The 24,364-nt window shown below is 40.0% G+C and overlaps 1 protein-coding gene across 1 annotated transcript in view; it reads right to left on the reverse strand.

Moving 5' to 3' along the window:
• The window catches only part of PDIA5 (protein disulfide isomerase family A member 5), a 212,431-nt gene that overhangs the window by 104,170 nt on the left and 83,897 nt on the right, over nt 1-24,364 (reverse strand). Inside the window, exons 4-6 of the mRNA XM_060774774.2 lie at nt 15,474-15,557; nt 11,564-11,609; nt 2,665-2,757 (exon numbers count right to left, since the gene is read on the reverse strand). Coding sequence (XP_060630757.2) covers nt 2,665-2,757; nt 11,564-11,609; nt 15,474-15,557 — 223 coding nt within the window. The remainder of the gene's footprint in view (nt 1-2,664; nt 2,758-11,563; nt 11,610-15,473; nt 15,558-24,364) is intronic.

Here is a 24,364-nt window from a genome sequence, read left to right on the forward strand (position 1 = left end):
GAGTACACGTTTCATTGAAGAAAATTGTCCTAAAAACATGATCCACAACCTGCAAGTTATATGAACATTATAGTACCTGTTTATTTCAAATGGTTGGTTGGCAGTTCCTAGATAAAATGTGTTGTGTTGTTGAATTTGACTATTCCCTAAAGGGCTATGAAGAATACTTAGTAATACGTACAAGATTTGAGACATCAACCAAGGATTCTTTGTATTTGAAAGTTTTGTGGGGAAGATTCCTTTGCATACAAATACACATAGCATTTTTTGCACAAAAATATACATTGGGGCAGAAAATACGTTTTCTGTTCAAAAAACATTTTTGTGCAGAATCAGTGTTGTACAAACAATATAATAATCCTTGTATTCTGCCAAAGAATTGCTGAAATTGTTTGTTCCAAATAGTGAAATAAGCAAATATTTGCATTCTTGTTGTTGTGATTGTGTGCCTTCAAATCATTTCTGACTCATTCTGTTGGCCAACAGACTTTGCCAACAGAATTTGTTCAGAGACGTTTTACTTTGATTCCTCTGATGAACTCATCAAAAAGGTGTATGGAGAAGATGCCACTCCACGTGCCACATTGTCTGCCTTACCTTGCCCCTCATCCCATGGGGGGAAGCATTTCTGCCCGTCTTCCCCCCATTGCAGGGGAGGCAACACAGGAAGTCTCCCGTGTAGTGGCGGTGGTGGCATGTGCTGCTTTTTCTCCCTTTTGGCATGGAGCCCGGCTGGAAGGTAGTGATAGAGTGTGACTTTCCCAAGATCACACAGTAGCTTTCCATGGTCAAGCCTGGGTTCAAGCACTGGTCTCCCACTGTTTTAATCCAATACTCAAACCACTGTATCTCATTGAATCATTTACATCCTTAGTTTTCTGTAATGGGAGCAAACTGTGCTGAGTTGTGGGCCCAGATACACTTCCCTTCTCTTTTATTCCAAATCAAGAAGATTGGAACATTGTGCTTTCAGAAATAAACAAAAGTTTCCTGTGACCTTAAAGCTAGGGAAGTGTAGTTTAATTGAACCATATTTCGGAGAATGAGTCAGGATATAATTCTGGCTTTGAAGATTTATTTTCAAACTATATTCTTAAAAACACAATTCCTGGAATTCAAGTATCAAAGAGAACCGGGTTAATTTAACAAGAATCAAATGCTCCTAACATCAGCCTTCTTTTACACGTAAGAGAATGATACGGGGAGTTGGGTTCGAGGCTTGTTGCGGCTCATTTACATAAGTACCAACTTGTGCGAGAGCTTAAACGTCTAGCCTCAGTTTGTGATTTTTATTGAACTCCATGGTTTGATGGAAAAGAAGAGTACACTAGATGGCTTATAATTAGAATGCCAAAAAATTAAAATAAACCCATGTTATATTGTCACAATATAAATAAGAAAAATGAAATGATGGCAATACTTGAAGAACAGTACAAAAGATTAAAAAGCTATGGAAGACAAATGCTCAGATAATATGTAGAATACACAAATAGCTGCAGCAATGCTGTTACTCTAACTTGGATGTAGATTTATTCATAGGTCTATTGATGCAGATGAGATATGTCTTAATATTCTGAGTAAATCCCTTCCGAGTAAATCCTACTAAAAGAATGACCTGTTAATCTATTTTGGATTATCATTGTTCATGAGAACATACCAGCTGGAAAACAAATTCATCCATTTGCAAGGCAGTGACAATAGTCCACATGTAACTATCTTTACTATTACTAGAAAAATGGCAGGATCTGCTGATACTGAATTCATGCTGCAGTCCCTTAAGATAAATGAAAGCTCTTCCTTAAAAATCAATGGGCTGTTTTGCTCTTGAAAGAAATGTGTCTTCTCACAATATAAACCACAGTCTGTATGAGACTGCCAAGTAGATCTGCCATTCTGGAGGAAGCAAATCCATTCTGATCCTCCCAGAACTGCTCAAAGTTGAGAGGGAGATTTTGTGGATCCAGCACCAGCAGGGCTTCCATTCAACTTGGAGCAGCCGTGGGAAGAGGAGAGGTAAAATCCAGAAAGGATTCACTGCCTTTGCCTCAGCAAAGATTGGGACTGAATACCTCACTGACTATCATTTTCCCCTCAAAGGATTTTCTTAAATTTCTTTTAGCGCTTCAGAGTTAAAACAATATTCTTCCTATAGTTTATTTTTGTTTTAATTTATTATCCATATTTTTATAAAATAGGACAAATCACGGGGCACTAAAATTGAGATGTATCATTCAAAATAGTGGGTAGTGAAACAAAATTAGGTGTCCCAGAGATAGACGTCCTTATAATGTCACAGTTGACACTAAGGTAAAAGCAAACATCTCTTTCACAGATCCTCACTTCAAATATTTCAACTTGCTGCCTGGGCAGTTTTGTTAACCGTGTCATCCGAAGCTCAAGAGGAACAAAATGTTTAAGCGCCTTAAGAAACAAGACTACAATGTTTCTTAAGCAGAGTAACAGAGTACAGTGAGCCCTTGGGATGTGGTTCCAGATCTTTCACTGATAACAAAAACCATGGATGTTCAACTTATTGGATCCATGGATACAGTACCCGTGGAACTAGAGAATCGACTACAACATGTGTTGCATCTGATCTATATCAGTATTTTTTTTATTAATTACCTTTCTTCCATATAAGTATTTAAACTGAAGTTAACTTACCTTTTCACTGTCGATATGGACAATATCTTTGGCGTCAGGATCCTCCTCCCACAATGGAGCTCCTTCTGGATCCTTTAGGAAGGCCACCATTGACTACAATGAAATTCAAAGGGAGACAAGTGTTCACAACCATAACCACAATTAAATTTTAGTGAACCCTTGAAATTGCTAACTTTGCCATGCCACTTTTACAGACAGACTTACATCATGTGTACTTTAGTATTTTTAAAGTACTTATGCAATTAAAATTCCCAGTGGTTGGAGATATTGAAACTGTGGTATCATTATTACAGTCAACTGAATGCTAGGCAAGGGCTGGATACAACTAGATCCAAATGACTCTCAGCTAAGGGGTACATTACCCATTATCTGTACTTGTCACACGCCTTAAGTCATCACCACCAAGATTTTAAGAGTATGAAATAGAACACGAAGCATCATGTAAAGCCTGGGTCTTAAAAGAAAAAAACTAAGACAAAAGCAAAATTATCTGAGTTTTCTATCTAAGATTTTACCCAACTCTTCATGTCAAATGCAGGTGTGGATCCCTACGAAAGGTTCTCCACCTCCCTTTGAAAAATCCCATGAGTTCAATTTTGCCTTCCTATAAATTGTCATTAATGTGATGCCCTTTAGCCATCTGAGAGAAGCATCAGACTGCAGCTGTCTCCCCAATGATACACTAACCCCTTTTCTGGGGAGGGAGAGAAACTGGTAAAGATTTTTCACAAAGGCATTGGACACAGACCTCCCTTGGTCAGTAAAAACAGAAACAAATTTTATTAATGGGGGTGGGGTAAATTACTCTTGAAGGCTGATGCTGTATGTTACAGACAGCCAGATTATATTTCCAAAACATCTAATCCTTGAGGACAAATTGAGCGATAAAAAACACCTGAAACTAGACAAGAAAACAAAGCAACAGTACCAATCATGTCTAAGGTTATCAATTTTCCCTTCTTACACCTTGGCAGAAAACAAAAGAGAAAAAGCAAAACAAAAACAAAAAAAGGAATGCTTTCTATTCAATGTTGTTCCATCAGAGGTTCTGACTGGTCAATCTCAGCTGTTTAGGTCAGGTTAACCTCTCTAATGTTAACTCAGCCAGACCTGTAATTCATTCCAATATTTAAAGAAAATTATTCCTTCTACTGTCACATCTCCCCTTCAAAAAAAAAGGGTTCTCTTATTGACCATGATTAGAAAAAGGAATGTTTCATATTGAGGAATATTCCATTTCATTCTACTAACCTATAGGAATCAAATTATATATTTATTTTAAAAATATTGCATTGACACCAAACACGAGTATTTCTACATCTCATACCAGCATAAAGAGGAAGTGTTATTTATAAAATGCTAGTAAACTGAGGCTCAGCACCACCAATCACAATTGGATGTACATAACATAGAGTCTTGCTTATCCAACATAAACAAGCCAGCAGAACATTAGATAAGGAAAAATGTTGAATAATAAGGAGGGGTTACGGGAAAACCGATTAAATGTCCAATTGCACCCGCCAAGAGGGGCGAGACGCAGTAGGTGTCCAATGGGAAAAGCATGCGCTGGCTGCATCTTGTCCCTCCCAGCAGGCACCTGGTGCATGGAGAGGCCCGCTGTGTGTTGCTGCCTAGAGAAACAGCTGTGGATCAGGGCGGGAGGCCAACTGCATTGGATAATACAGAATGTTGGATGAGTGAAGGTTGGTTAAGCAAGACTCTACTGTATATATGTACATGCATCAATAAAAAATCATCCCTAGCTGTAAGAATAAGGAAAACAGCTGCTGTGTCTTTTGTATTATGTCCTATCTTACCTTAAAATATGCCCAGCTGTTCTCTGTCCATTGGAAAGTGTGGCAGCTAAACCACATTTAGTGTATTCTGTTCTAAGAAATAAGTAGGTTATGGGCCTCAATCAACTTTCCCTGAGTGCAGAGAAACTCATTTACCTATTTAAAAGTGTGAGATATGCCATTCTGCTTCCTCTGTTTTGAGCATGGCCTTGGCAGCCAGCATAAAAGTCTCTGAACTACACAACTGTGGAGAGGGAGAAGTGGGTGACAGACAGGCTTTCAAGTGCTAAAGAATATGAGAAGATTTTCTAGTTCCAGGAATTCCTGCACCCTGTACTTGCTGTGCTCAGAGGAACCATAAAAGGAAAATATTTCAGTTCATTCAGTGATGTCCTCTCTCCCTCTATCAAATCTTTTAAAAAGAATAGATAATGTTTTCTGGTAGAAGAAACAGTATGTTGACTTTTGTTCAATCCTCTGTTCTTGGGAACTTTAAAAATAATGTTTAAAGCACATGGAAAGTGCCTAAAGCCATGACGTACTAAACCACCAGGAGCCCCCAACATCCAAATCAAGTCAAATGTTGAGGGATAGGCAACACCCCTGACAACATTTTTTGTCCTTATATTTTGAAAATTTACTCTTACTAGGGCTTGGTGAAGTAGGGCAAATATCCACAGTCATCATATCTTCAGCCTCTTACATCTGGATGTCAAAGAAATTAGTATGATACTACACTGCAATACTAGCTATTAGGCATAGGCAGTCTACGGTTCTAAATGTAATTGTAATCCTGCTAATTGTATCCTGACCACCAGAAGATCAAATAGCTAGTAGGCATGGGCAATCCATGGTTCTAAGTGGTTCTAAAGTACTTACAAAACTAGGGGGTGCTGGTGCTTTGCTTCTACAGTGTTGCCTATCAAAACTTTCAAAATTTCATTATTGTATTGTCGAAGGCTTTTATGGCCAGAATCACTGGGTTGTTGTAGGTTTTTTTCGGGCTATATGGCCATGATCTAGAGGCATTCTCTCCTGACATTTCGCCTGCATCTATGGTAAGCATCCTCAGAGGTAGTGAGGTCTCTTGGAACTAGGAAAATTTCATTATTGGTGATTTTTATGACAGAACCAATTCGGAACTGCCATTTATAGTGAAATTTTGAAAGTTTTGTTAGAGTTCTGAAATTTTCACCACCAGAACTTTAGCAACACTGAAGAAGCAAAGCACCAGCGCCCCCTAGCATTGTAAGTACTTTAGAACCATTTAGAACCATGGGTTGGCCATGCCTACTAGCTATTGGATCTTCTGATGGTCAGGATACCATTAGCAGCTATTACTTCAAAAAACAACAACAACACTGTGTGTGTGTGTGTACTGCCTTCATGTCATGGAGATCCCATTAATTCCCTTCTTCAGCAAGGAATGCAAAGAGATGGATTTGCCAATTCCTTGACACCTCCATGCAACTGGTAATCCCAAAGAGCATCAATCAACTAAATGAACTGCTGAATGGTGAATCAACACTACTGAAAATCCCATTTATGAGTCTGCTCTACTTGGACATAACAACTGTTTTTGGGCCCAAGTCTGCTGGATTCTAGATAGCTCTTTTATTCTGCCAAAGGGAGAGGCATTTTTCTAGGTCATCTGAGGCATGGAGTGCCATCCAAACATTTAAATTCAAATTCCAGGAAAGACAGGAAGTGGGGCTTGCCTTTTTTTCTAATGGTAAGCCAGTTTTGTAACTGGTGTTGTGATTCTAGGAAACTTTTCCCAGTATACATTTTTCATGACATATTTTTTATTCCCCACCATTCCTCTGCTAAGTAGATTAACAAAAAACCTTCTGCATGTTTACACTCAAGCCAAACTGAATTCAACAGGGCTTCATCAAGTATCCAGAGCATGTGTTGTCTCACTGGCTAAAATGTTTTGGAAAGAAATCCAGACACATAAGCTAGCCATCAGGATATTACACCACACTTCTTTTCACTGTGGATCACTGGGCAACTGAGCTTCACACACTTTTTTCGTTTTGTGTCCTAAAATATTTTATATTCCTAGGAGTTTAAACACGACTTCTTGCAATAGAAATCCTTCTATGCCTGTCAAATAGTGAAGTTAATATCTTTTTCTAGTGTAGAGATTTGGAGGGGCCACACAAAAAATGCACACACACAAGCACAATATACAATTCATCAATGCTGATTACCGTTCCAGTGATTTCAGCTATGTTTCCACTATCCCTTAAGTTTCTTTCATTCATTTTATTATTTATTGCTATCAGGGCAACATACAATGCAATCGACATGATCACTTTAAAATAATGCCAACAATAAAATTATTTTGAAAGATTAAAATGTATTTAACAATTAACCAGCTAAAAGAGAACAGATTACAATGAGTTAAAATCCTTTAAAGCTATTCAACACCATGCCTATATATGGGTCACCCAAAAGACTTTTGTAAACAGATATGGACCCATTCACACCATACAACTATAGTGATATGATTCTACCATAACGTTATCCCATAGAGCCCTAGGGTTTGTAGTTCTATCAAAGGCATTATAGGAGTTCCCTGCTTGAGAAATCAAAAAGATGCTTCGTAAACTGCAAATGCCAGGATTTCACAGGATGCTTTCATGGCAGTTAAAATGGAATCATAGTGCTATAATCCTATAGTGTGAATGGTTTCACCTGGCACTAGAGCAGTGGTTCTCAACCTGTGGGTCCCCAGAAGTTTTGGCTTTCAATTCCCAGAAATCTTAATAGCTGTTAAACTGGCTGCGATTTCTAGAAATTGTAGGCCAAAACACTGGGGACCCACAGGGTGAGAATCACTACACTAGAGCAATGCTGACGGAGGTGCCAATTGGGCCTCTAAGGGGAGACAAGGTTCTCCTCTTCCATTTTTGCTTGGGCAAGCATATGTAGGGAAAGGTGCTTCTTCAAATAACAAGATCCCAAGCTCATTAGAGCTTCAAATGCTTTATAGGTGTTAACATATAAAGCCCTAAATGGTTCCGACCCAGTTTACCTACCCGAACGTATTTCCCTCTATTAACCATCTAGGACCTTAAGATCATCTGGGGAGCCCCTGCTCTCGGTTCTACCGCTGTTTGGTGGGGACAAGAAACTGGGCCTTCTCTGTGGTGGCCCTTCAGCTGTAGAACTCCCTCCCTAATGAGCTTAGATCCGCCCCCCGCCACCCCCGTTCTGACCTTCTGGAAGAAACTTAAATCCTGATTATGGGATCAAGCATTCACAGAATTGTTGTTTTACTGGGAAGATAAGATTTTATTGGACTGTACTTGGACTGTTTTGGACGACAATTTTAATCTGGCGAACTAGTTCTAATGTATATTTTTTAATTATTTGAATGTATATGGGTGTATTTATTATGTGTTTTATATCATGTTTGGCATTTAATTGTTGCCTGTTTGGAAGCCGTTCTGAGTCCCTCCTTGGAGGTCAAGAAGGACGGGGTATAAAAGCTTGAATAAATAAATAAATGAATAACCTGGTCATTGACTAAGGATCAAAAGCATTTTGATAGCCAGAAATTTATTTTAAATCCAATGTTATATAATTTTGCATGATGTTTCTGGTCAACTGTCTAGTTGCTGTATTTTGCAATGGCAGCAGTTTCCAAGTCATCTCCAAAGGCAGCCTCACATAGAGTATTACATATTAGCAATAGTCTAAGGGTCCTTCCACTCAGCCATATAACCCAGAATATCAAGGCAGAAAATCCCACAATATCTGCTTTGAACTGGGTTATCTGAGTCCACACTGCCATATATTCCAGTTCGAAGTAGGAAATGTGGCATTTTATTCAGCTGTGTGGAAGGGGCATAAGATTATACATCTCTCCTGCTTTACATCTAAGTAGGCTTATAATGCATAGAGAGAAATTTTTGTCCCCATCATTCCTTCTTAATAGAGGCACACATTAACATGTGAGAAGCTGTTTTCAAAATCTAGGTGGAAGTTTGCAAATTGTTTTATGATGCAACAGGAAGAAAATGTTATAGGTTAGAGAAAGAAGGGATCCCAAGCTTTCCTGTTGGGCACATGGACAGCCTTGTTTGTCTACACTTAAGGGGGCTCTCTGGACAGGAAGAAAAACACGCTGAAACAGCATGGCAGCATCATTACAACCAAACACCCACTTCTGATGCCAAGGGCACTTTCACATTGTACTGAAATATTACAAAGTATAGCAAGAGAGTTTTGTTTGTGACTGCTGGTTTGATGTAAAATGAAATATTAAATCTGGGAACAGATTAAAAATCAGTACTTGCAACATGGCTACAGGATCACAGTCCGTAGGAGGGGTTGAGAAGATAATCCTTAATTCTGGGATGCATGCATTTCAAAATATAACACATCAAAGAAATGTGAGACTTTATTCTTAGAATTAATTTCGCTAAAAGTAATAGCTCTATTTATACAAGTTCTGTGCTTTCTTTATGCTACTGAAGAGGTTTCTTTTGTTTCCTTCTCGATCCTTCTTATCATACTGGCCAGGTTTTCGATTATGAGCCTCTGGGTAGGGAATCACCTTTTAAAAAATGTTATTGTATTACACCTAGTAATTTTAGCTGCTTTTCAAATAAAACTGAAGATTATGATTAGTGTGTTTTTAATGTTTTTTCTTTAGTACAGAAAGAGAACATTTTCTTCTGGTGTAATTGTATAGTTACAAAGCTATCCAAATCACCTTCATCCCATCCTAACCTGCTAATACAGAAGACTGCAAGTAAAGCAGCTTATCACTGATGCTAGGAAAGAAGATAGTTAGGTGTTTTGTTAAACCAATTTGTGTATTGGAAACAAAAGAAAACAAGATTCTCTTAGCCTGGATATCAGTTTCTCATGCAGCACAAAATAGTAGTATTTCCCTTGAATTATCCTACAGATAAACAAGATATTCAGAGCTAATAGAAGCATTCAGTATTCTTATTTTCCTTTTGTTCTGCCTTTTCTATTTTTTCTTCCTGGCTCGTCTTTGTTTGTTTTCCTCCAGCTCTGTGAAATTGTGAAATTCTTGGTGATATTTGTAAAATTATTCATAATGCAATATACAGATATATAAAATTAGACATTTTCTCTGTCATCTTAGTGCTTTAAACAACAACAGCAACACACACAAGCAGAATTCCTGCTTCTTGGCAGGGGGGTTGGACTGGATGGCCTATGAGGTCTCTTCCAACTCTTTGATTCTATGATTCTATGATTCTAATTTAAATCCCCAAACAGTGAAAAACATGCAAAAGAATTAGGCCCTACATTAAATTGAATAATACTTGAAATTGACAAGAAGTTTTATTTTCACTCAATACAAAAACACTGGCTGGTTGACAATGCCAACAACGAGGAAACCACTCACACAATCTCTCAGACTTCATACATAGGAAAAACTAACCAATTCATATTATGGAAAGGCCTGCAAGACTCCCTGATATTTTTCCACCTGACTTTTATTTGTGGAATCACTAAAAAGCTGTGATGAACAAGGAAAAGATTAGAAAAACAGGTCATTTTAAGTAGAGATGTTAAACTTGTGGCCTTCCAGATGTTTGGACCTCCAACTCCCAGCAGCCCTAGCTAACTTGTTCATTGCCGTTTTTAAATTGTTTTAAATTGCTTTTAAATTTTGTTAGATTTTAACCATTCTTGTAAGCCACTCCGAGCCCCAGGGGAGTGGCGGCATATAAGTCCAAATAATAAAGAAATAAATGGCCAGGAATTCTGGGAGCTAAAGTCCAAAACACCTGGAGAGCCATAAGCTTGACACCACTGATTTAAAGGAATGCATTTGAAATGCAAATACTTGCATAACACCAGATATCTTGGATCATGTTTGCCATGAGTGGGTGAGTAGACTTTGTGTGTGTGGAGATAACATGTAGAGACTATTTTGTAAATATTTCAAAAATAAAATTGGGTTACAAGCTCCATCAGCCCTAGCCGATCAAGAAAATGAGTCCAGAAACATTTGAAGGCTTACATTTGCTCAGCCCTGAACCAAATCAATTTCACTTGAGAGACCTCTTCTCAGCCATTATGGGAAAAGGAAGAAAGACTGGCTATCCACAGCACTAGGCTTTGAAGAGTCTGGGCAGGAGGCTGTCAGATGGTTTTCCTCTTCAAGCGTGCTCTGAAGAGGCACGTGCTCCATCTCATCTGTGTTGCCATCCCCTAGATCCAGTTTCCAGAGATAGAGGGAGGGAGGGAAGATCGAGTGTGCTTAATGCTATTTCAAGCTCCCTGCAGAGTTTGCACCTTTTAGCAAAGGTGTGGAAGCAGCAAGGAGGAGAAAGAACGAAATCAGAAAACTCCCGGGAAGAGCAAGGCACTGTCTGTTCAGGTACATATCTCAGCAGGTACACCATGAGGCCAAACTCTTAGGGTGGCTTCTATTTCAAAAATAGTTTCTGGTGTTTTCCAACACACCACTCTGTGTTTCTGAAACTTTGTTGAAAGATATTTCTCCTTGTGTGTGTATGTAAGGGAGATTTTTTTTTTTAAAGTGTATTAGTGCTATGTAACCTGGAAAAAAAGGGAAGAGAAACCATTTTGACCATGTTGCATCCAGTGCATCAGCTCTAGCAATTTAGGTTGTGGCTATCATCAGATCTGAGAAAAAGGCTATTTCATTTCTCTTTCAAGCTCATCCTATGACAGATGAAATAAAAGGAAAAAGTATTTTCCTCATTGCTATCAGGCTAATGCTATTAGATGCAGGTCAGCATCAAAAGGGAGAGCCAAACAAAAAAATGACAATGGAAAAAAAGACCCTCATTAAAAAACATAATAAAAAACCTCCTCTATTTGTTAACAGCTTGCGAGTAAGCTCACAATTTATGTCGCAATTTAACACTGACTCAATCTAGTTAATTCACGGGGTGCTGGGCTGGCAGATGCAGAGAAAATATGAGAATGGAGAGAAAACCTCTAGGTCACTCAAACAGATGTTTGTGAAATGTATCATCCCCCTCCCACCCAAATATAAAGCCGTAAGCATTAACATCTGTTCTATATCCAGCCACACATATCCCTATCCATAAGATTGCAAACTATTGTAAATTTACCTTGAACGTGGGTGCTCTGGTGTATTCAGTATGAAATGTGCCATCCCTGTCAAGAAAGGGAATATAGAGAGAAAACAGCAATTAATTAAAAGAGTGTTGTTAGAAAGACAGCTGTTTACTCTGGTCAAATAAATAAAGTTCTCTTCAGCTTGCAGCTCTGTGTAAAAACACAACCATTGAAAACAAGTTCTTGAAGCAAATAAATCTCTAATGGGCAATCATTTCCACAAGCTCTAATGAGAGCATTTACCACAGGCCAGATTTGGGGAGTGGCAGATGCACAAGGGAACATCCATTTTCAACAGTGCACCACTATGTTGATGCATATGGGTCCCTAAAGGATGCAAATATTCACTTGCTCAAGTCTTCTGAAAGCAATGAGCTGCTAAACCAATCTCCAACTGCTTTAGGTAGTGCAAGTAGAGAATGTTGCATTGGAAAGAATCACGAAGGAACATGGCTTGTCCCAGGGACATGAAAATACAGGTGTTATGAGATGGAGTGAATTTTATTTCTCCCCAAAACATGTCTCTTTAAAAAATTAAAAGTATAATAATGAGATGCATTTCTGAATGACAATGTAATTTCTGAAAGACAAAGTAAATAGCGTTAATTTTAGTTACATTCTAAACAAAGAGCCCTGTGTCATCTTAAAGACTAACAAAATGACTGTCCCATACAGTTCTGGCAGATCAGTGCCACTCAAAAGTCAAGACCTACTGACTAATGCTGTTCCACAAGTCATTGGCTACTGTTCCAAAATGAAATAGAGAAACAGTTGTAGCTAATGTTGTTGTTCATTCGTTCAGTCGTCTCCGACTCTTCGTGACCTCATGGACCAGCCCACGCCAGAGCTCCCTGTCGGCCGTCACCACCCCCAGCTCCTTCAAGGTCAGTCCAGTCACTTCAAGGATGCCATCCATCCGTCTTGCCCTTGGTCGGCCCCTCTTACTTTTGCCTTCCACTTTCCCCAGCATAATTGTCTTCTCTAGGCTTTCCTGTCTCCTCATGATGTGGCCAAAGTACTTCAACTTTGTCTCTAGTATCCTTCCCTCCAGTGAGCAGCTGGGCTTTATTTCCTGGAGGATGGACTGGTTGGATCTTCTCGCAGTCCAAGGCACTCTCAGCACTTTCCTCCAGCACCACAGCTCAAAAGCATCGATCTTCCTTCGCTCAGCCTTCCCTAAGGACCAGCTCTCACATCCGTAGGTTACTACAGGGAATACCATGGCTTTGACTAGGCGGATCTTTGTTGCCAGTCTGATGTCTCTACTCTTTACTATTTTATTGAGACTGGACATTGCTCTCCTCCCAAGAAGTAAGCGTCTTCTGATTTCCTGGCCACAGTCTGCATCTGCAGTAATCTTTGTGCCTAGAAATACAAAGTCTGTCACGGCCTCCACATTTTCTCCCTCTATTTTCCAGTTGTCAATCATTCTTGTTGCCATAATCTTGGTTTTTTTTTTACGTTTAGCTGCAACCCAGCTAATAGTTGCAGCTAATAGTCACAAAGAAGATCCCAGTCGCATGAGAAAAAAAATACTGCCCGTACCCCACATCAGATAGTCTGAGACACTATCATAGACAGCCATTCTCAGGTTGAATGATACGAGAGGACAAGCATTTTTTTCCCATTATGCAAGAGATCTGTATCGGCCACAAATGCTTCCCTTCTCCCTGGAAACCCACCAGGGTCCAGCAGCCAATGGGTAAGGCCTTGCACTTGTTCTGGGACCACTACTTTGAGTCCGCTTTCATCAGAATGTTTGATACCCGAAAACAATAATGCAAGAAAAAAATGTATGTGCTCATTTAGGGAACTCCTTGAATATGCAACATACTGTTTATCTTCACAAAAATTGCACTATATATCTGTATGTACATAAATAGCTTCAGGGTTTGCAATATTATTCCCACCATGGCAAATGTTCTGCAAATAGTCAGACAGACCTGTAAAGGGTGAGAACCCCTTGGCTTCCTCCCAGACCTGGAGTTGCTGTAGTGATGGGGATATTTTCTGTTCCTTCTTCTGCTTCCAAGGACAGAGAAGGCCTGCAAATTGTTTTTGGGGTTTTTTTTTTGGGGGGGGGGTGGTGGTTAGTGTTTGCTGAGTTGCCCAATTCTGATCACAAACAATTTTATCCATGAAGCAATGTAGCCTATGGGACTTAAGCATGTACCAGTCAGAGTCATGCTAGAATTATAGGATTTTCAATAGCTTTAGGCTTCTAGAACAGAGTTTTGAGTTTTAAAAAAGCAAAACCTTGAGCCAGGCCACTCCTCCCAGGCTTCGCCCATTTTTTGAAGAATGGAGAGCTTTCTAAGAGCTTATCTTATAGAGTTCAGGACACCAGAACATACAGAGCTTAGAAAGTTACTTTTTAAAAGACTAGATATAATGACATGTTGAAACCCTCCAGAATTGAGTTACTCTATGTGAACTTTAAAACAAATGTCTTTGAATATTGCTCGTACTGGCAGAGCAGTACTTGGGAGCATGCAATCTTTTTTGCAAAGTAGTCATTCCCAGTCCAGTACCGAGGAGCCTTCCACACACCTCCAGATTTTTGAACTTTAATTCTCATGGCTCCTCAACACTGTTGGCCATACTAGTTGGAGCTCATGGATGATATACTTCAGGCATGCACAACCTGAGGCCTTCCAGGTGCTTAGGATTCCAACTCGGAGAAGTCCTGGTCAGCTTATTCAATGGTCAAGAATTCTGAGAGCTGTAGTCCAGAACACCTGGAGAACCGCATGTTGTGCAGGCCAGATGTAGTCCAAACAAAACAGCTGGAGTGTAGCTGATTTAGAATAAATTGTTACCTTCTGGGGCTGTAACTCCCAGCATTCTTAAGTCATCTTAACAAGAAATCATGCTCCCTGGGGAACTCTGGGAATTATATTATTTAAAAAGTAGCTTTCCCAAGGATTAGCTAGTTCAAAAGGGGCAATCTGATAAGAGGGAGTGCCATATTGGCCCTCGTTCAGAGTAATCCAGCTGAAGTGGCTGACTGGTGCACTGTATGGACTGATGCCTGAATTCACACCTCTTCTGACACTATAGTTGGTTCTTCCTCTTCACAGAATTCTGGCTTTTTCTCTTAGTCATGGAATTGGAAGTCCAGAACTCTAGTAAATAAAAGAAGTAACGAAGGCTTTCATTTCAGACCTGGAAGGGAGGTAGTGATGCGTACTTCTCTATGAACTTGCTCAACCTGCTTAGCATGGCCACTAGTTGGCGGAGGAGAGGGAAGCTGAGAGATGACTTGCAGACTACTTGGAGTGACAGCAAGTACAAAAGCAAAGCCCTCAGAAGTGGGAAGGCCATGAATGAAGACTGTTATCTGCACTTAGCTTTATATATCAGTTTTAGATAGCACAGGGAAGGGTTAGCACCCCTATGGTATTTATTTTGCTGTCTGTGCACCTGTTCAGAAGATTTCACCTCACTTTCTGTCCCTGTGAAAATTGAATTTTGAAAAATTTGGCTAGTTGTGGAAACAAGGCTTAGTGATAAAGCTCCAGTGGAGACCTCTTTTCCCCCATGATAATAACTCTTCCAGAATTTCCATTCTGAGGGGTAGATTTCACTCACTTCCTGTTGTCTCACCTCTGTTCTTAACTACGAGTCATTTGTAAGTCAGGAACTGCCTGTATATCTGCTTTGTCCCTTGCATGTGGTCTAATGTAATGTACCTCAGTAGCTTGGTTTTGGAGTATGAATTCAAAAGATTAAGACACACAACCCTTTACTTAGATGGCAATGCTATGCACTTTTGGAAGAGTAAGTCCCACTTGGACTCCACAGAGACCTAATTGTGAGGAAACCAGCATGAAAATGTGCAGCTTGACACCCTTTATTGCAACTACTTAATGTTGAAGCACACTTAGCTTTTTATGTACTTACTTGTAATGTAGTAATTCTACCCCTTTTTCCTTTGAACTAGGGTCGACTTTCATTTTCTTGCATAGTTTTCGGCTCTCTGAATCACTGCAAGCAAAACAAAAGCAGCAGTATTTTTTAAAAGATTACTATAGCACTGAAGATGTGTACGTAATTCTATTTTAGTAAATTAATAGCTGTTACAACCAGTCCTCTGTATCCATGAATTCTGGTTCCAAAAAAAAAAAAAAACAAACAAACATCAAAAGACAAACTTTAATTTTGCTTTTTTATATAAAGGACACTGTTTTATTATAATACTATATATCACAGGGACTTCAGATTCATGGTGAGTACTGGGACAAAACCTCAGTGGATACCAAGAGCCCACTGCATAGATACATTAACTTCACTGAAGATGCCATCACATAGAGAGGTTGGATTACTGAGTACTTAAAATAGTATTTTCTGTAGCAATGTCATATATATGGAACTCTTCTGTAGGTATGTTAGATCAGCCCCCTCTCTATTGTTCTTAGGCAGACAGTGAAAGCTGTCCTCCCCTTCTCTCAACATTTTATGTCATTTCTGGCTGTCAAATTTTAACTTTATTCTACTCAAATGTTTTTATACCTGTGTTTATTTTTTTTATGATGCAGAAGATTTCACTAAGCTTTATTGTAAGCTTGTTATATATCAACCTGGATGCCTGGTAAATGGAAGGCACAATTCCTGATGTAATTAGCTAACAACAGACATGGAACAGACACGGTTCAGCTTATTTGGGTATGCAGTGAATCATATTGCATATTATGTATAAAAACTAAATCTAAACAATGAGCACAGGCAGCTGCTTTTCTATTTTTTTTTTAATCCTGCTTTTCAAACATGCTTGTTTTCCAGGCAACTTAAAACAAAAAGTGAAGCAATAAAATCAGTAAAATGATCAACCAGTAACATTAAATAATTATTATTCCATGTCTCTGGAAAACAATTCTGATAGTAAGTAAGGCAGAATGCAAATAATTAAACATAAAATATCATATAGATGCAACTGACAGAATCCCAGATAAGAATTATTTATACAACATATGCTATACATAACATCGGTATCTTATTTTCTTATTAGAACTGCGGTGGCACAATGGGTTAAACCCTTGCGCCGTCTGAACTGCTGACCTCAAGTTTGGCAATTTGAATCTGCAAGACGAGGTGTTCTCCCTCTGTTAGCTCCGGCTTCCTATGCAGGGACATGAGAGAAGCCTCCCACAGGCGTCCCCTGGGCAACGTCTCTGCAGATGGCCAATTCTCTCACACCTGAAGCGACTTGCAGTTTCTCAAGTCACTTCTGACACAATTTTTAAAAATGTTATTGAAATCTGCCAAGATTCATGAGGCAAAAGCTTTACACAGCAGTCAACAACCTAACTTAAAAGAAGAATTCACTACTACTGAGAAGATGTTCTCAGAGATCTCACCCACCAAAGCAAAATAAGAATGTATCTCCCACCAGGTCAGATTATTTATCCATCTGGTGTTACATTGTAATCCTGAAGTGGCAGTGGAAGCTTTTTCCGAAAGTCTCAAACACAAAAGATTCCCAACGATGTTCTTTTTTTTAAGTGGAGATGCCAGGCATTGAACTCCAGAGTTTTTACAAGCAGAGCATATGCTCTGCCAACGAGCTACCTGGCCCCTCTGACCAATTAAAGTGTAGCAGACCTACTCCTACTCTCCTTCCTTCCTGTATTCTGGCATCTCTCCCATTCCTCAATGGCTTGCAGCTGTCTAAAGATGAAATCACAAACAAGCAAGTAAGTGTCACTGAAAACAGTGGGACACTCTTGTAAGTAAAGACTCAGATGTTTGCATTGTTTGATGGTTAATTTTATTATTATTATTATTATTATGTAGGAAGAAGCCGCATTCTTCCTATATCAAGAGACATACTTATTCTCATGCATAAACTGACCTCATGTATAAATCAAAGACAATTTGTGGTCAAAATTATGGATTTTGATGTGACCCATGAATAAGAGAGCAAAAAACAACAATGCTGCCTTGGGGTCAGCTGCCCTTGACCACCAGCACCATTTCTCCACTTCAGAATTTAAAAATTTCAGAAGAAGAACCATAGTAGAGAAATTAGAGTGGGTCAGTCCCTCTTTTAGGTTTGTCCTGTATGGACTAAGCTTTTGAATTTTGCATCTCTACTCAGAAAAGAGTATGGTTTCTTTTTTGATAAGATACAGTACTCACACTCACCGGTGGATAAGTTGAACTAGTTTTGGTGGGTTTATTTTTTTAACTAATTTTTTAAATATTTATATGTGAGTATATTATTATTACTACTACTACTACTACTACTACTACTACAAGATTAGTACACAGCAAACAAGATTGCCATGCTGGTTGTTGTACTTAATCACAAATCAGACACTTCCCAAGTGTCTAGGACTATGTGATATATCAGTGAATAATTCGTGCAGATCCCAGTAGGGTAGCCTTTTGCAGCTGACAGATGGTAATTTTGTCAGCGCTGCTTGTGATTAAGTGCAGGCCAAGGTCTTTAGGCACTGCAACCAGTGTGCCAATCACCACTGGGACCACCTTAACTGACTTGTGCCAGAGTCTTTGCAGTTCTGTCTTTAAATCCTCACATCGTGTCAGCTTTTCCAGTTGCTTCTCGTCAATCCTGCTGTTGCCTGGGATTGCAACATCGACAATCCATACTTGGTTTTTTAACATCATCATCATCATTATATGGGGAGCTATGATATCTCTCATCCAACTCCCATCTCCCAATCCTATTGTTTTTCAGCTGCAATCCCGAGAACCGAGTCACTTCTTGGTTGGTGGAGAGCAGGAAGAAGGCAGACAAGTATACAGCTATTTTCCTATAGCTAAACATGCAGCAAGAGACATCTGCAGGAATCTCTGGAGGTTCCCCACAAATATATCATTGCTCTGCATCCAGCTGATGGAAATTAGCCAAGCACTTGTCTTCTATTCCCTGTGCTTTTCAGCAGCCAAGAAATGGCAATAGGAGGGTGGACTGCTGCAGAAAAAAGGTAGGCTGGGGCAGGGGAGGGGATTGGTTGGTTATTGCAAAGTTGTTAGTGAATCCCAAATTCTGCAGCAACCAAAAATGTGAGTCGCAATATTTCATGTTTAACTTATACCATCAGAATTCACCAAAAAGATGTCAATTCCTGCTACACCACTCAAAATGAATCATTGGGGTAGGGAGTTTTAACACATGCCAATGTTGTAGCCTTTATCTGGAAGAACACGGGGGGCAGGGGAGTTTGGGGGTTTATGTGAAAAGGACAGATATAAGGGTTGTATTCCAATTGGCATCAGTGCAGCAAGAGCAAACTGATGAAGTCCTAATCCTCTCCACACTAGAATCCCAATCAGGACTGGATCTTCCATGAACATCTTTGAGTCAAAAAGGAAGAGAGACAGCTGTGTGTTATGTGTTTAACTTGAACTTCTAAATCCTCCGGATGAGAGATATCATAGAAGCATAAATCTGAAAGAAACCACAAGTACCATCCAGTCAAGCCCCTGACATGAAAGAATACACAATCAAAGCACTTGTGGCAGATGACCAGCCAGCCTCTGCTTTGAAACCTCTAGAGAAGGAGACTCCACCACACTCCAAGGCAGCTAATATCCTTAATGATTTACTTTCTAGTACAGATAAGGTACTCCCTATTATCCTCATTTCTCTGTCAGCACACAAGGGAACTGGGTGATTTGCTCAGCTATGTTTGCTCAGCACCATGGGCACACCCTTTCCTAAAGCCAAATCCCATGGCAACATTTTATCTCCAGACATGGGATTTGTCACCACAGCAAGAGGGTATGAAAAATATGACATTAGTCTCCTGAATTATGCCCACAGTCACAAATCAATACACCACATAGACTGCCTGGTAAATAATTAAAAACATGTTTAGAGAGATAAAATGGACTTCTCTGGTAAACAGAGAAAAGAGGTAAGATTAACATCCAAAAGGAACAGTAAAAAATGGATAACATGTCATGAATGAAATCCCATGAAATGTTTTAAATATTTCCAATAAGCAGATTTGTCAGAAAGTTAATTGCACCAGCAAAACTTGCAATCTCGAGATGTGGAAGATAAAAGAGCCACAGTAGGATAATGAGAAGAAAAATATACAAATCCAAAAACCTGTCTCTTATTATTGTGTCATGTTTCCTTTTATCTCATGACAACAATGGGTGGCACCCAAGACTGCAGCACAAATCTGCCCCACTTTGTTTCTGCTTCTCCAAAAGAATCCTGGAGCTGCTGGTGACATGCAAAAGCACTGCCATTTCTAGGTTTTTCTTAACAGCCTAAAATAGCTCTTCAACCTAGTATCCTCCAGATGATATGGGACACAATCCCTAATAACTTACTGGTACTGAGATACGTTGAAGAGAGCTGATGAGGACAGGGTGACTTAGAAATCTCTCACTCACGGGGTCATCATAGTCTGTTGTCATCTTGAAGGAAGTTAACAACAATACATGTGTTGTAGCTTGGATAAGTTTTAACTAATTTTCTAAGGTTGTTGTATTGTGCAAATAGTGTGAGGAGTCTTGTAGAAAACACATTTTAAGCCAGGTTTCTTCAACTTGATGCCATACTCAGGCCTTGCAGACTCAGGGCTTTGACTTTTTAAATTGAATCTATCCATCTGGAATCCAGTCTTCCTCTTTTCCTACTGCCTTCTACCCTGCCAAGCACTATTCTCTTTTCTATTGAGTTATGTCTTCTCATGGTATGTCCAAAGCATGACAATCTCAACTTAATCATCTTGACTTCTAGAGAGAGTTCAGGCACATATCTAAGTAACATAACATCTATATAAACATTAGAAGGAGATGTCTAATTGCAGGAGTCTGCAAAACAAAATCAGATGGAAAGGCCTCAGAAAATTGTAGGGACAGATATCACACACACACACATAAACAATCATATTTGCACAGATATGAGAGATTTAAGAGGCCAAAAAAAAAAACGTAACCCAATTCAGAATTAAAGTGGCAAGTCATGTGGAAATGCGGAGAGATGAAAGGCAGCAAAAGGTATAAGCCCCAATGAAAGTTGTCAAAAGTAGATCCTAAACCAGCTATTAAACTTTATTTTCTTCAGGCTTAATGTCCAAATGACATGACAGGTTCTGGGAGGCAATGCAAACATCTAAAGAGCATCTCTCTGGAGGAAAATGCACTTATACAACTTCCTTATACAAGGGTCGTACTGAATGTAATGTCTATCTGCCTTTTCTCTGAAAGTATTAATCCCAAAGTGATGCTATTACACCATCAAATAGAATAATTTTTACTGCATGACTGTGACAATGTCTGTATTTCTAGGTGTTGCATAACCATAGATATGCATCAGAAATGAAGAGGAGTAATCGGATTCCTGATGAAATAAGAAGGAAGTACTCCTCCTGACATCCCCAGAAATCGCAGAAATATGTATGTGGGTTGGCAATTGATGAGAACAAGATGTGAAGATGGGCAAAAAAAAGTTTAAAGTAAGCGAAACTAATGTTCAAGACAAACTATGTGGTGAAAGGACGTTGTCAGCAGTCACCAATGAAAACCAAAAGAGGGTTTCTGGGAGACTGTTGATAAACTTGGCTGTGGTTACAGTGCTGTCAGGCAGATTATCCACAAGCTCAGATATAGGAAAGTGTGTGCCAAGTAGGTTCCTCATCAATTAACAGCTGATTTGAAAGAAAAGAGATGGCACATGTGTTCAAAACTGTTGACAGTATTTGAAAACCACAAGAACACTATTTTCAGGAATGTTTGCACTGGAGACGAAATCTAGGCATGCCTGTTATAATCCAGAGACCAAGAATCTGTCCATGGGGTGAAGGCACTCCACCTCCCCTGGACCAGAGATATTCAAAAGTCTGAGTTCAGCACAGAAGATTATGGTGAATTTCTTCTGGGATGACAAGGGGGTGATTTTGCTTGATTTCCTCCAGTGTGGGACAACAATGAACAGCAACTGCGACAGTGTTGGTTCAGAAAGTTCAAGAAGCCATCCATAAGAAAAGACTATAAAACAGCAGGATGCAATCTTGTTACACCATGATAATGCACAACTCTACACTTCTTGAGCAACAGTCCCAATATGCTGCCCTCAGACTATCACTTGTTTGACTGGATGAAGGAAAGCCTTTGGGGACAGCATTTCAATGATATAGGTGAAGTGGAAAATGCTACTAGACACTGGACCAACAAATGCCTGAAGGATTTTTTTTCAAAGAAGATTGATTGAGTGAATTCAAATGTATTGCTACTGATGTACACTCTTTTGATTAGTACTACCGTGTTTCCCCAAAAATAAGACACTGTTTTATATTCATTTGTCCTCAAGAAGACACATTATGGTTTATTTTCAGGGGATGTCTTATTTTTATTAAGTATGGTACAACAATCTGCATTTATGGGACGATCTCTCTGGGATCAGTAGCAGACTCATTGGTGATGGTGTTCCCTTATCCCCTAGTCATGTGCACGAAATTCATCCCATTTATTCAGTTTCTTTCGTATCAAGCTGAAATTGCCTCCTTGCCTGCATTTGGGCAGGCCTGGAGCTAGGTTGAAGGCACACTCCAGGCCTGCATGCAGGCCCTGCCACACACACACAAAACCGGAGGGTGTGGTTGGGCATTTGTGGTATCTGGCAGGACCTGTAGGCATGCTCCAGGCTTGTCTACATGTCCTCTCACACACAGATTCTCCAAGGGTGTGGCGGGGCATTTGTGGCGGCTAGCGGGGCCTGTAGGCATGCTCTGGGCCTGTCTGCAGGCCCTGCCACTCTCTCTCTCTCTCTCTCTCTCTCTCTCTCTCTCTCTGAAAGTATGGCAGGCGTGTGTGGTGGTTGGTGGGGCCTGCAAGAGCGTTCCAAGCCTGCCTGCAGCTGATGTCTTGCTCCAGAAGAGCAACAGCAGGTGCCAGGTAAGAAGAATGGCGGGAAGGTGTGCCAGCCGGTGGGAATCCCTCCCCCATAGTGGCCCAAATTTCAGAGCCCCAATCAGAAAAAAAAACTAATTAGGGAGGCTTTTGAAAATGGATCAGGGGCCCCAAGGAAAGCCGGGACATGAAACAGGGCAAGGTTTACCCCGAAAGCACAAGACTACTATCCCCTGGTGTTTGTGTGGGGGAGAGAGATCCACAGTTTTGAGTAAAATGGCCACAGCTTTACTTCTCCCCCCTGAGGACACACAATACCTAAAGCAGAGTGCCCTGCTCCTCACTTCACCGAGGAGACGTTTATTTTCACTTTCTATGTCTCCTTCTATGCCTCAGCTTGCAACACTCACAGAACGACTGGGACCTGAAAAGGGGAGCTGACCTTGTACGCTCCTTAGCTACGCCTATCTCTATGTCTTATTTACGGGATACGGTTTATAGTGCACAAATGCTGAGAAATCGTGCTATGGCTTGTTTTATAGGTATGTCTTATTTTAGGGGAAACTGGGTATTCTGTAGACTAAGAGTTACTTTGCTTACATCTCATGTTGTGAAGAAGGAGTTATAACCTCTAGGATGTCAGTGATGCTATAATCATTTTGTTTTTGGCTAAGGAGATGGAGCCAGATGCTTCTTCAGTCCTGTTCACTTTCCAAAAAACAGGGAATGGCTATGCAGGGTGGGAGGCTTTATGGCTGTTCAATAATATGTGGGGAGGAATGTATATGGCTCTGCCAACTATAGATCCACATGCGGACTGTGCTGAGCCATACAGGATCAAAGCCAAACATTCCTTAAATAAGAGATATACAGTTCACAGAAGCCAGGCCAGTTTCTTCGTTCTTGTGTTTGTAATAGATAACTTAAAGTGCATTTATTTTGTCAGGGCTAGGGCTTTTAAATTACTTTTAAGTCTATGTTTAATTAACATTCTGTTTTGTTTTTACTCTGTGATTTTCACATACATTGCTCTAGGGGTCCTAGTGGGCAGAAAAGGAATTCATAATTTCTTTTAATATAAACACACATATGTATACAAAAATTATTTGGGCTCTGCTTTGGGCAGCAAAATGTTTTGGGCCAGATCTGCCTGACATCTGCACTGACCTTATGGATAGCAGCTGGCTATGGATCAAGCCTTGTTAATATCAAATCCTCATCAATGTTGGTGCTGACACAAGGCCAGCAAGGAAAAGATGGGATAATTCATGCCAGAGACAGGTGTAATCCGGGGGCCCAGCCTGGAAGCATTATCCCTTGTACTGAAACAAAGTGGCAGGATGAAGAGGATTAAACTACAAAGCCAAGACGCCAACCCATTCCAAGCTTTCTTGGATCAAATCAGGTTAAACAGTGCAAAGCATCTGTGCACCCAAAAAGGCAGTGTGGAAGCTGAATGAGTTGGGCGCATGTCTGCAATGGAGAAGTGTTGAATTAATCTGAGTCCCTCTAGAAAAACTAGGGAACAGTAAGGAGCCCTTTCTCTGTGGAAGTGCTGTGTTCACTGCTGCTGGCGTTCCTGTTAATTCTCTCGACATTTTCAAGCTGTCTTCCCGCAAATGCGAAGAATGAACAACAATAAATTAACACTATGTTACAGATAAGACTTGGGAGAACTTGGGTGAGAAGAAAAGTTCAGCACATCCCCTGCAAATGATAGTTAGTTTGACTGGGGGGGAAATGCAAAATACAGCCATGCATAATAATCAGAGCCATACCATGCACTGACATTAGCATATTAAAGCATGAACTAGCAACTAAGAAGACCTTAACTCCCTCACTTAGAGTGTGGATTCTCTCACCCATTAAAACAAAGCTTGTAATCTTGCCAAGGCTATAGCTTCTTCATTGAACACATTCAGACTGAAGAACCTACAAGAGACCACAAGGCTGTATGCACG

This window comes from Anolis sagrei, chromosome 1 (genome assembly GCF_037176765.1).
Source record: "Anolis sagrei isolate rAnoSag1 chromosome 1, rAnoSag1.mat, whole genome shotgun sequence".
NCBI classification, from domain to species: domain Eukaryota; kingdom Metazoa; phylum Chordata; class Lepidosauria; order Squamata; family Dactyloidae; genus Anolis; species Anolis sagrei.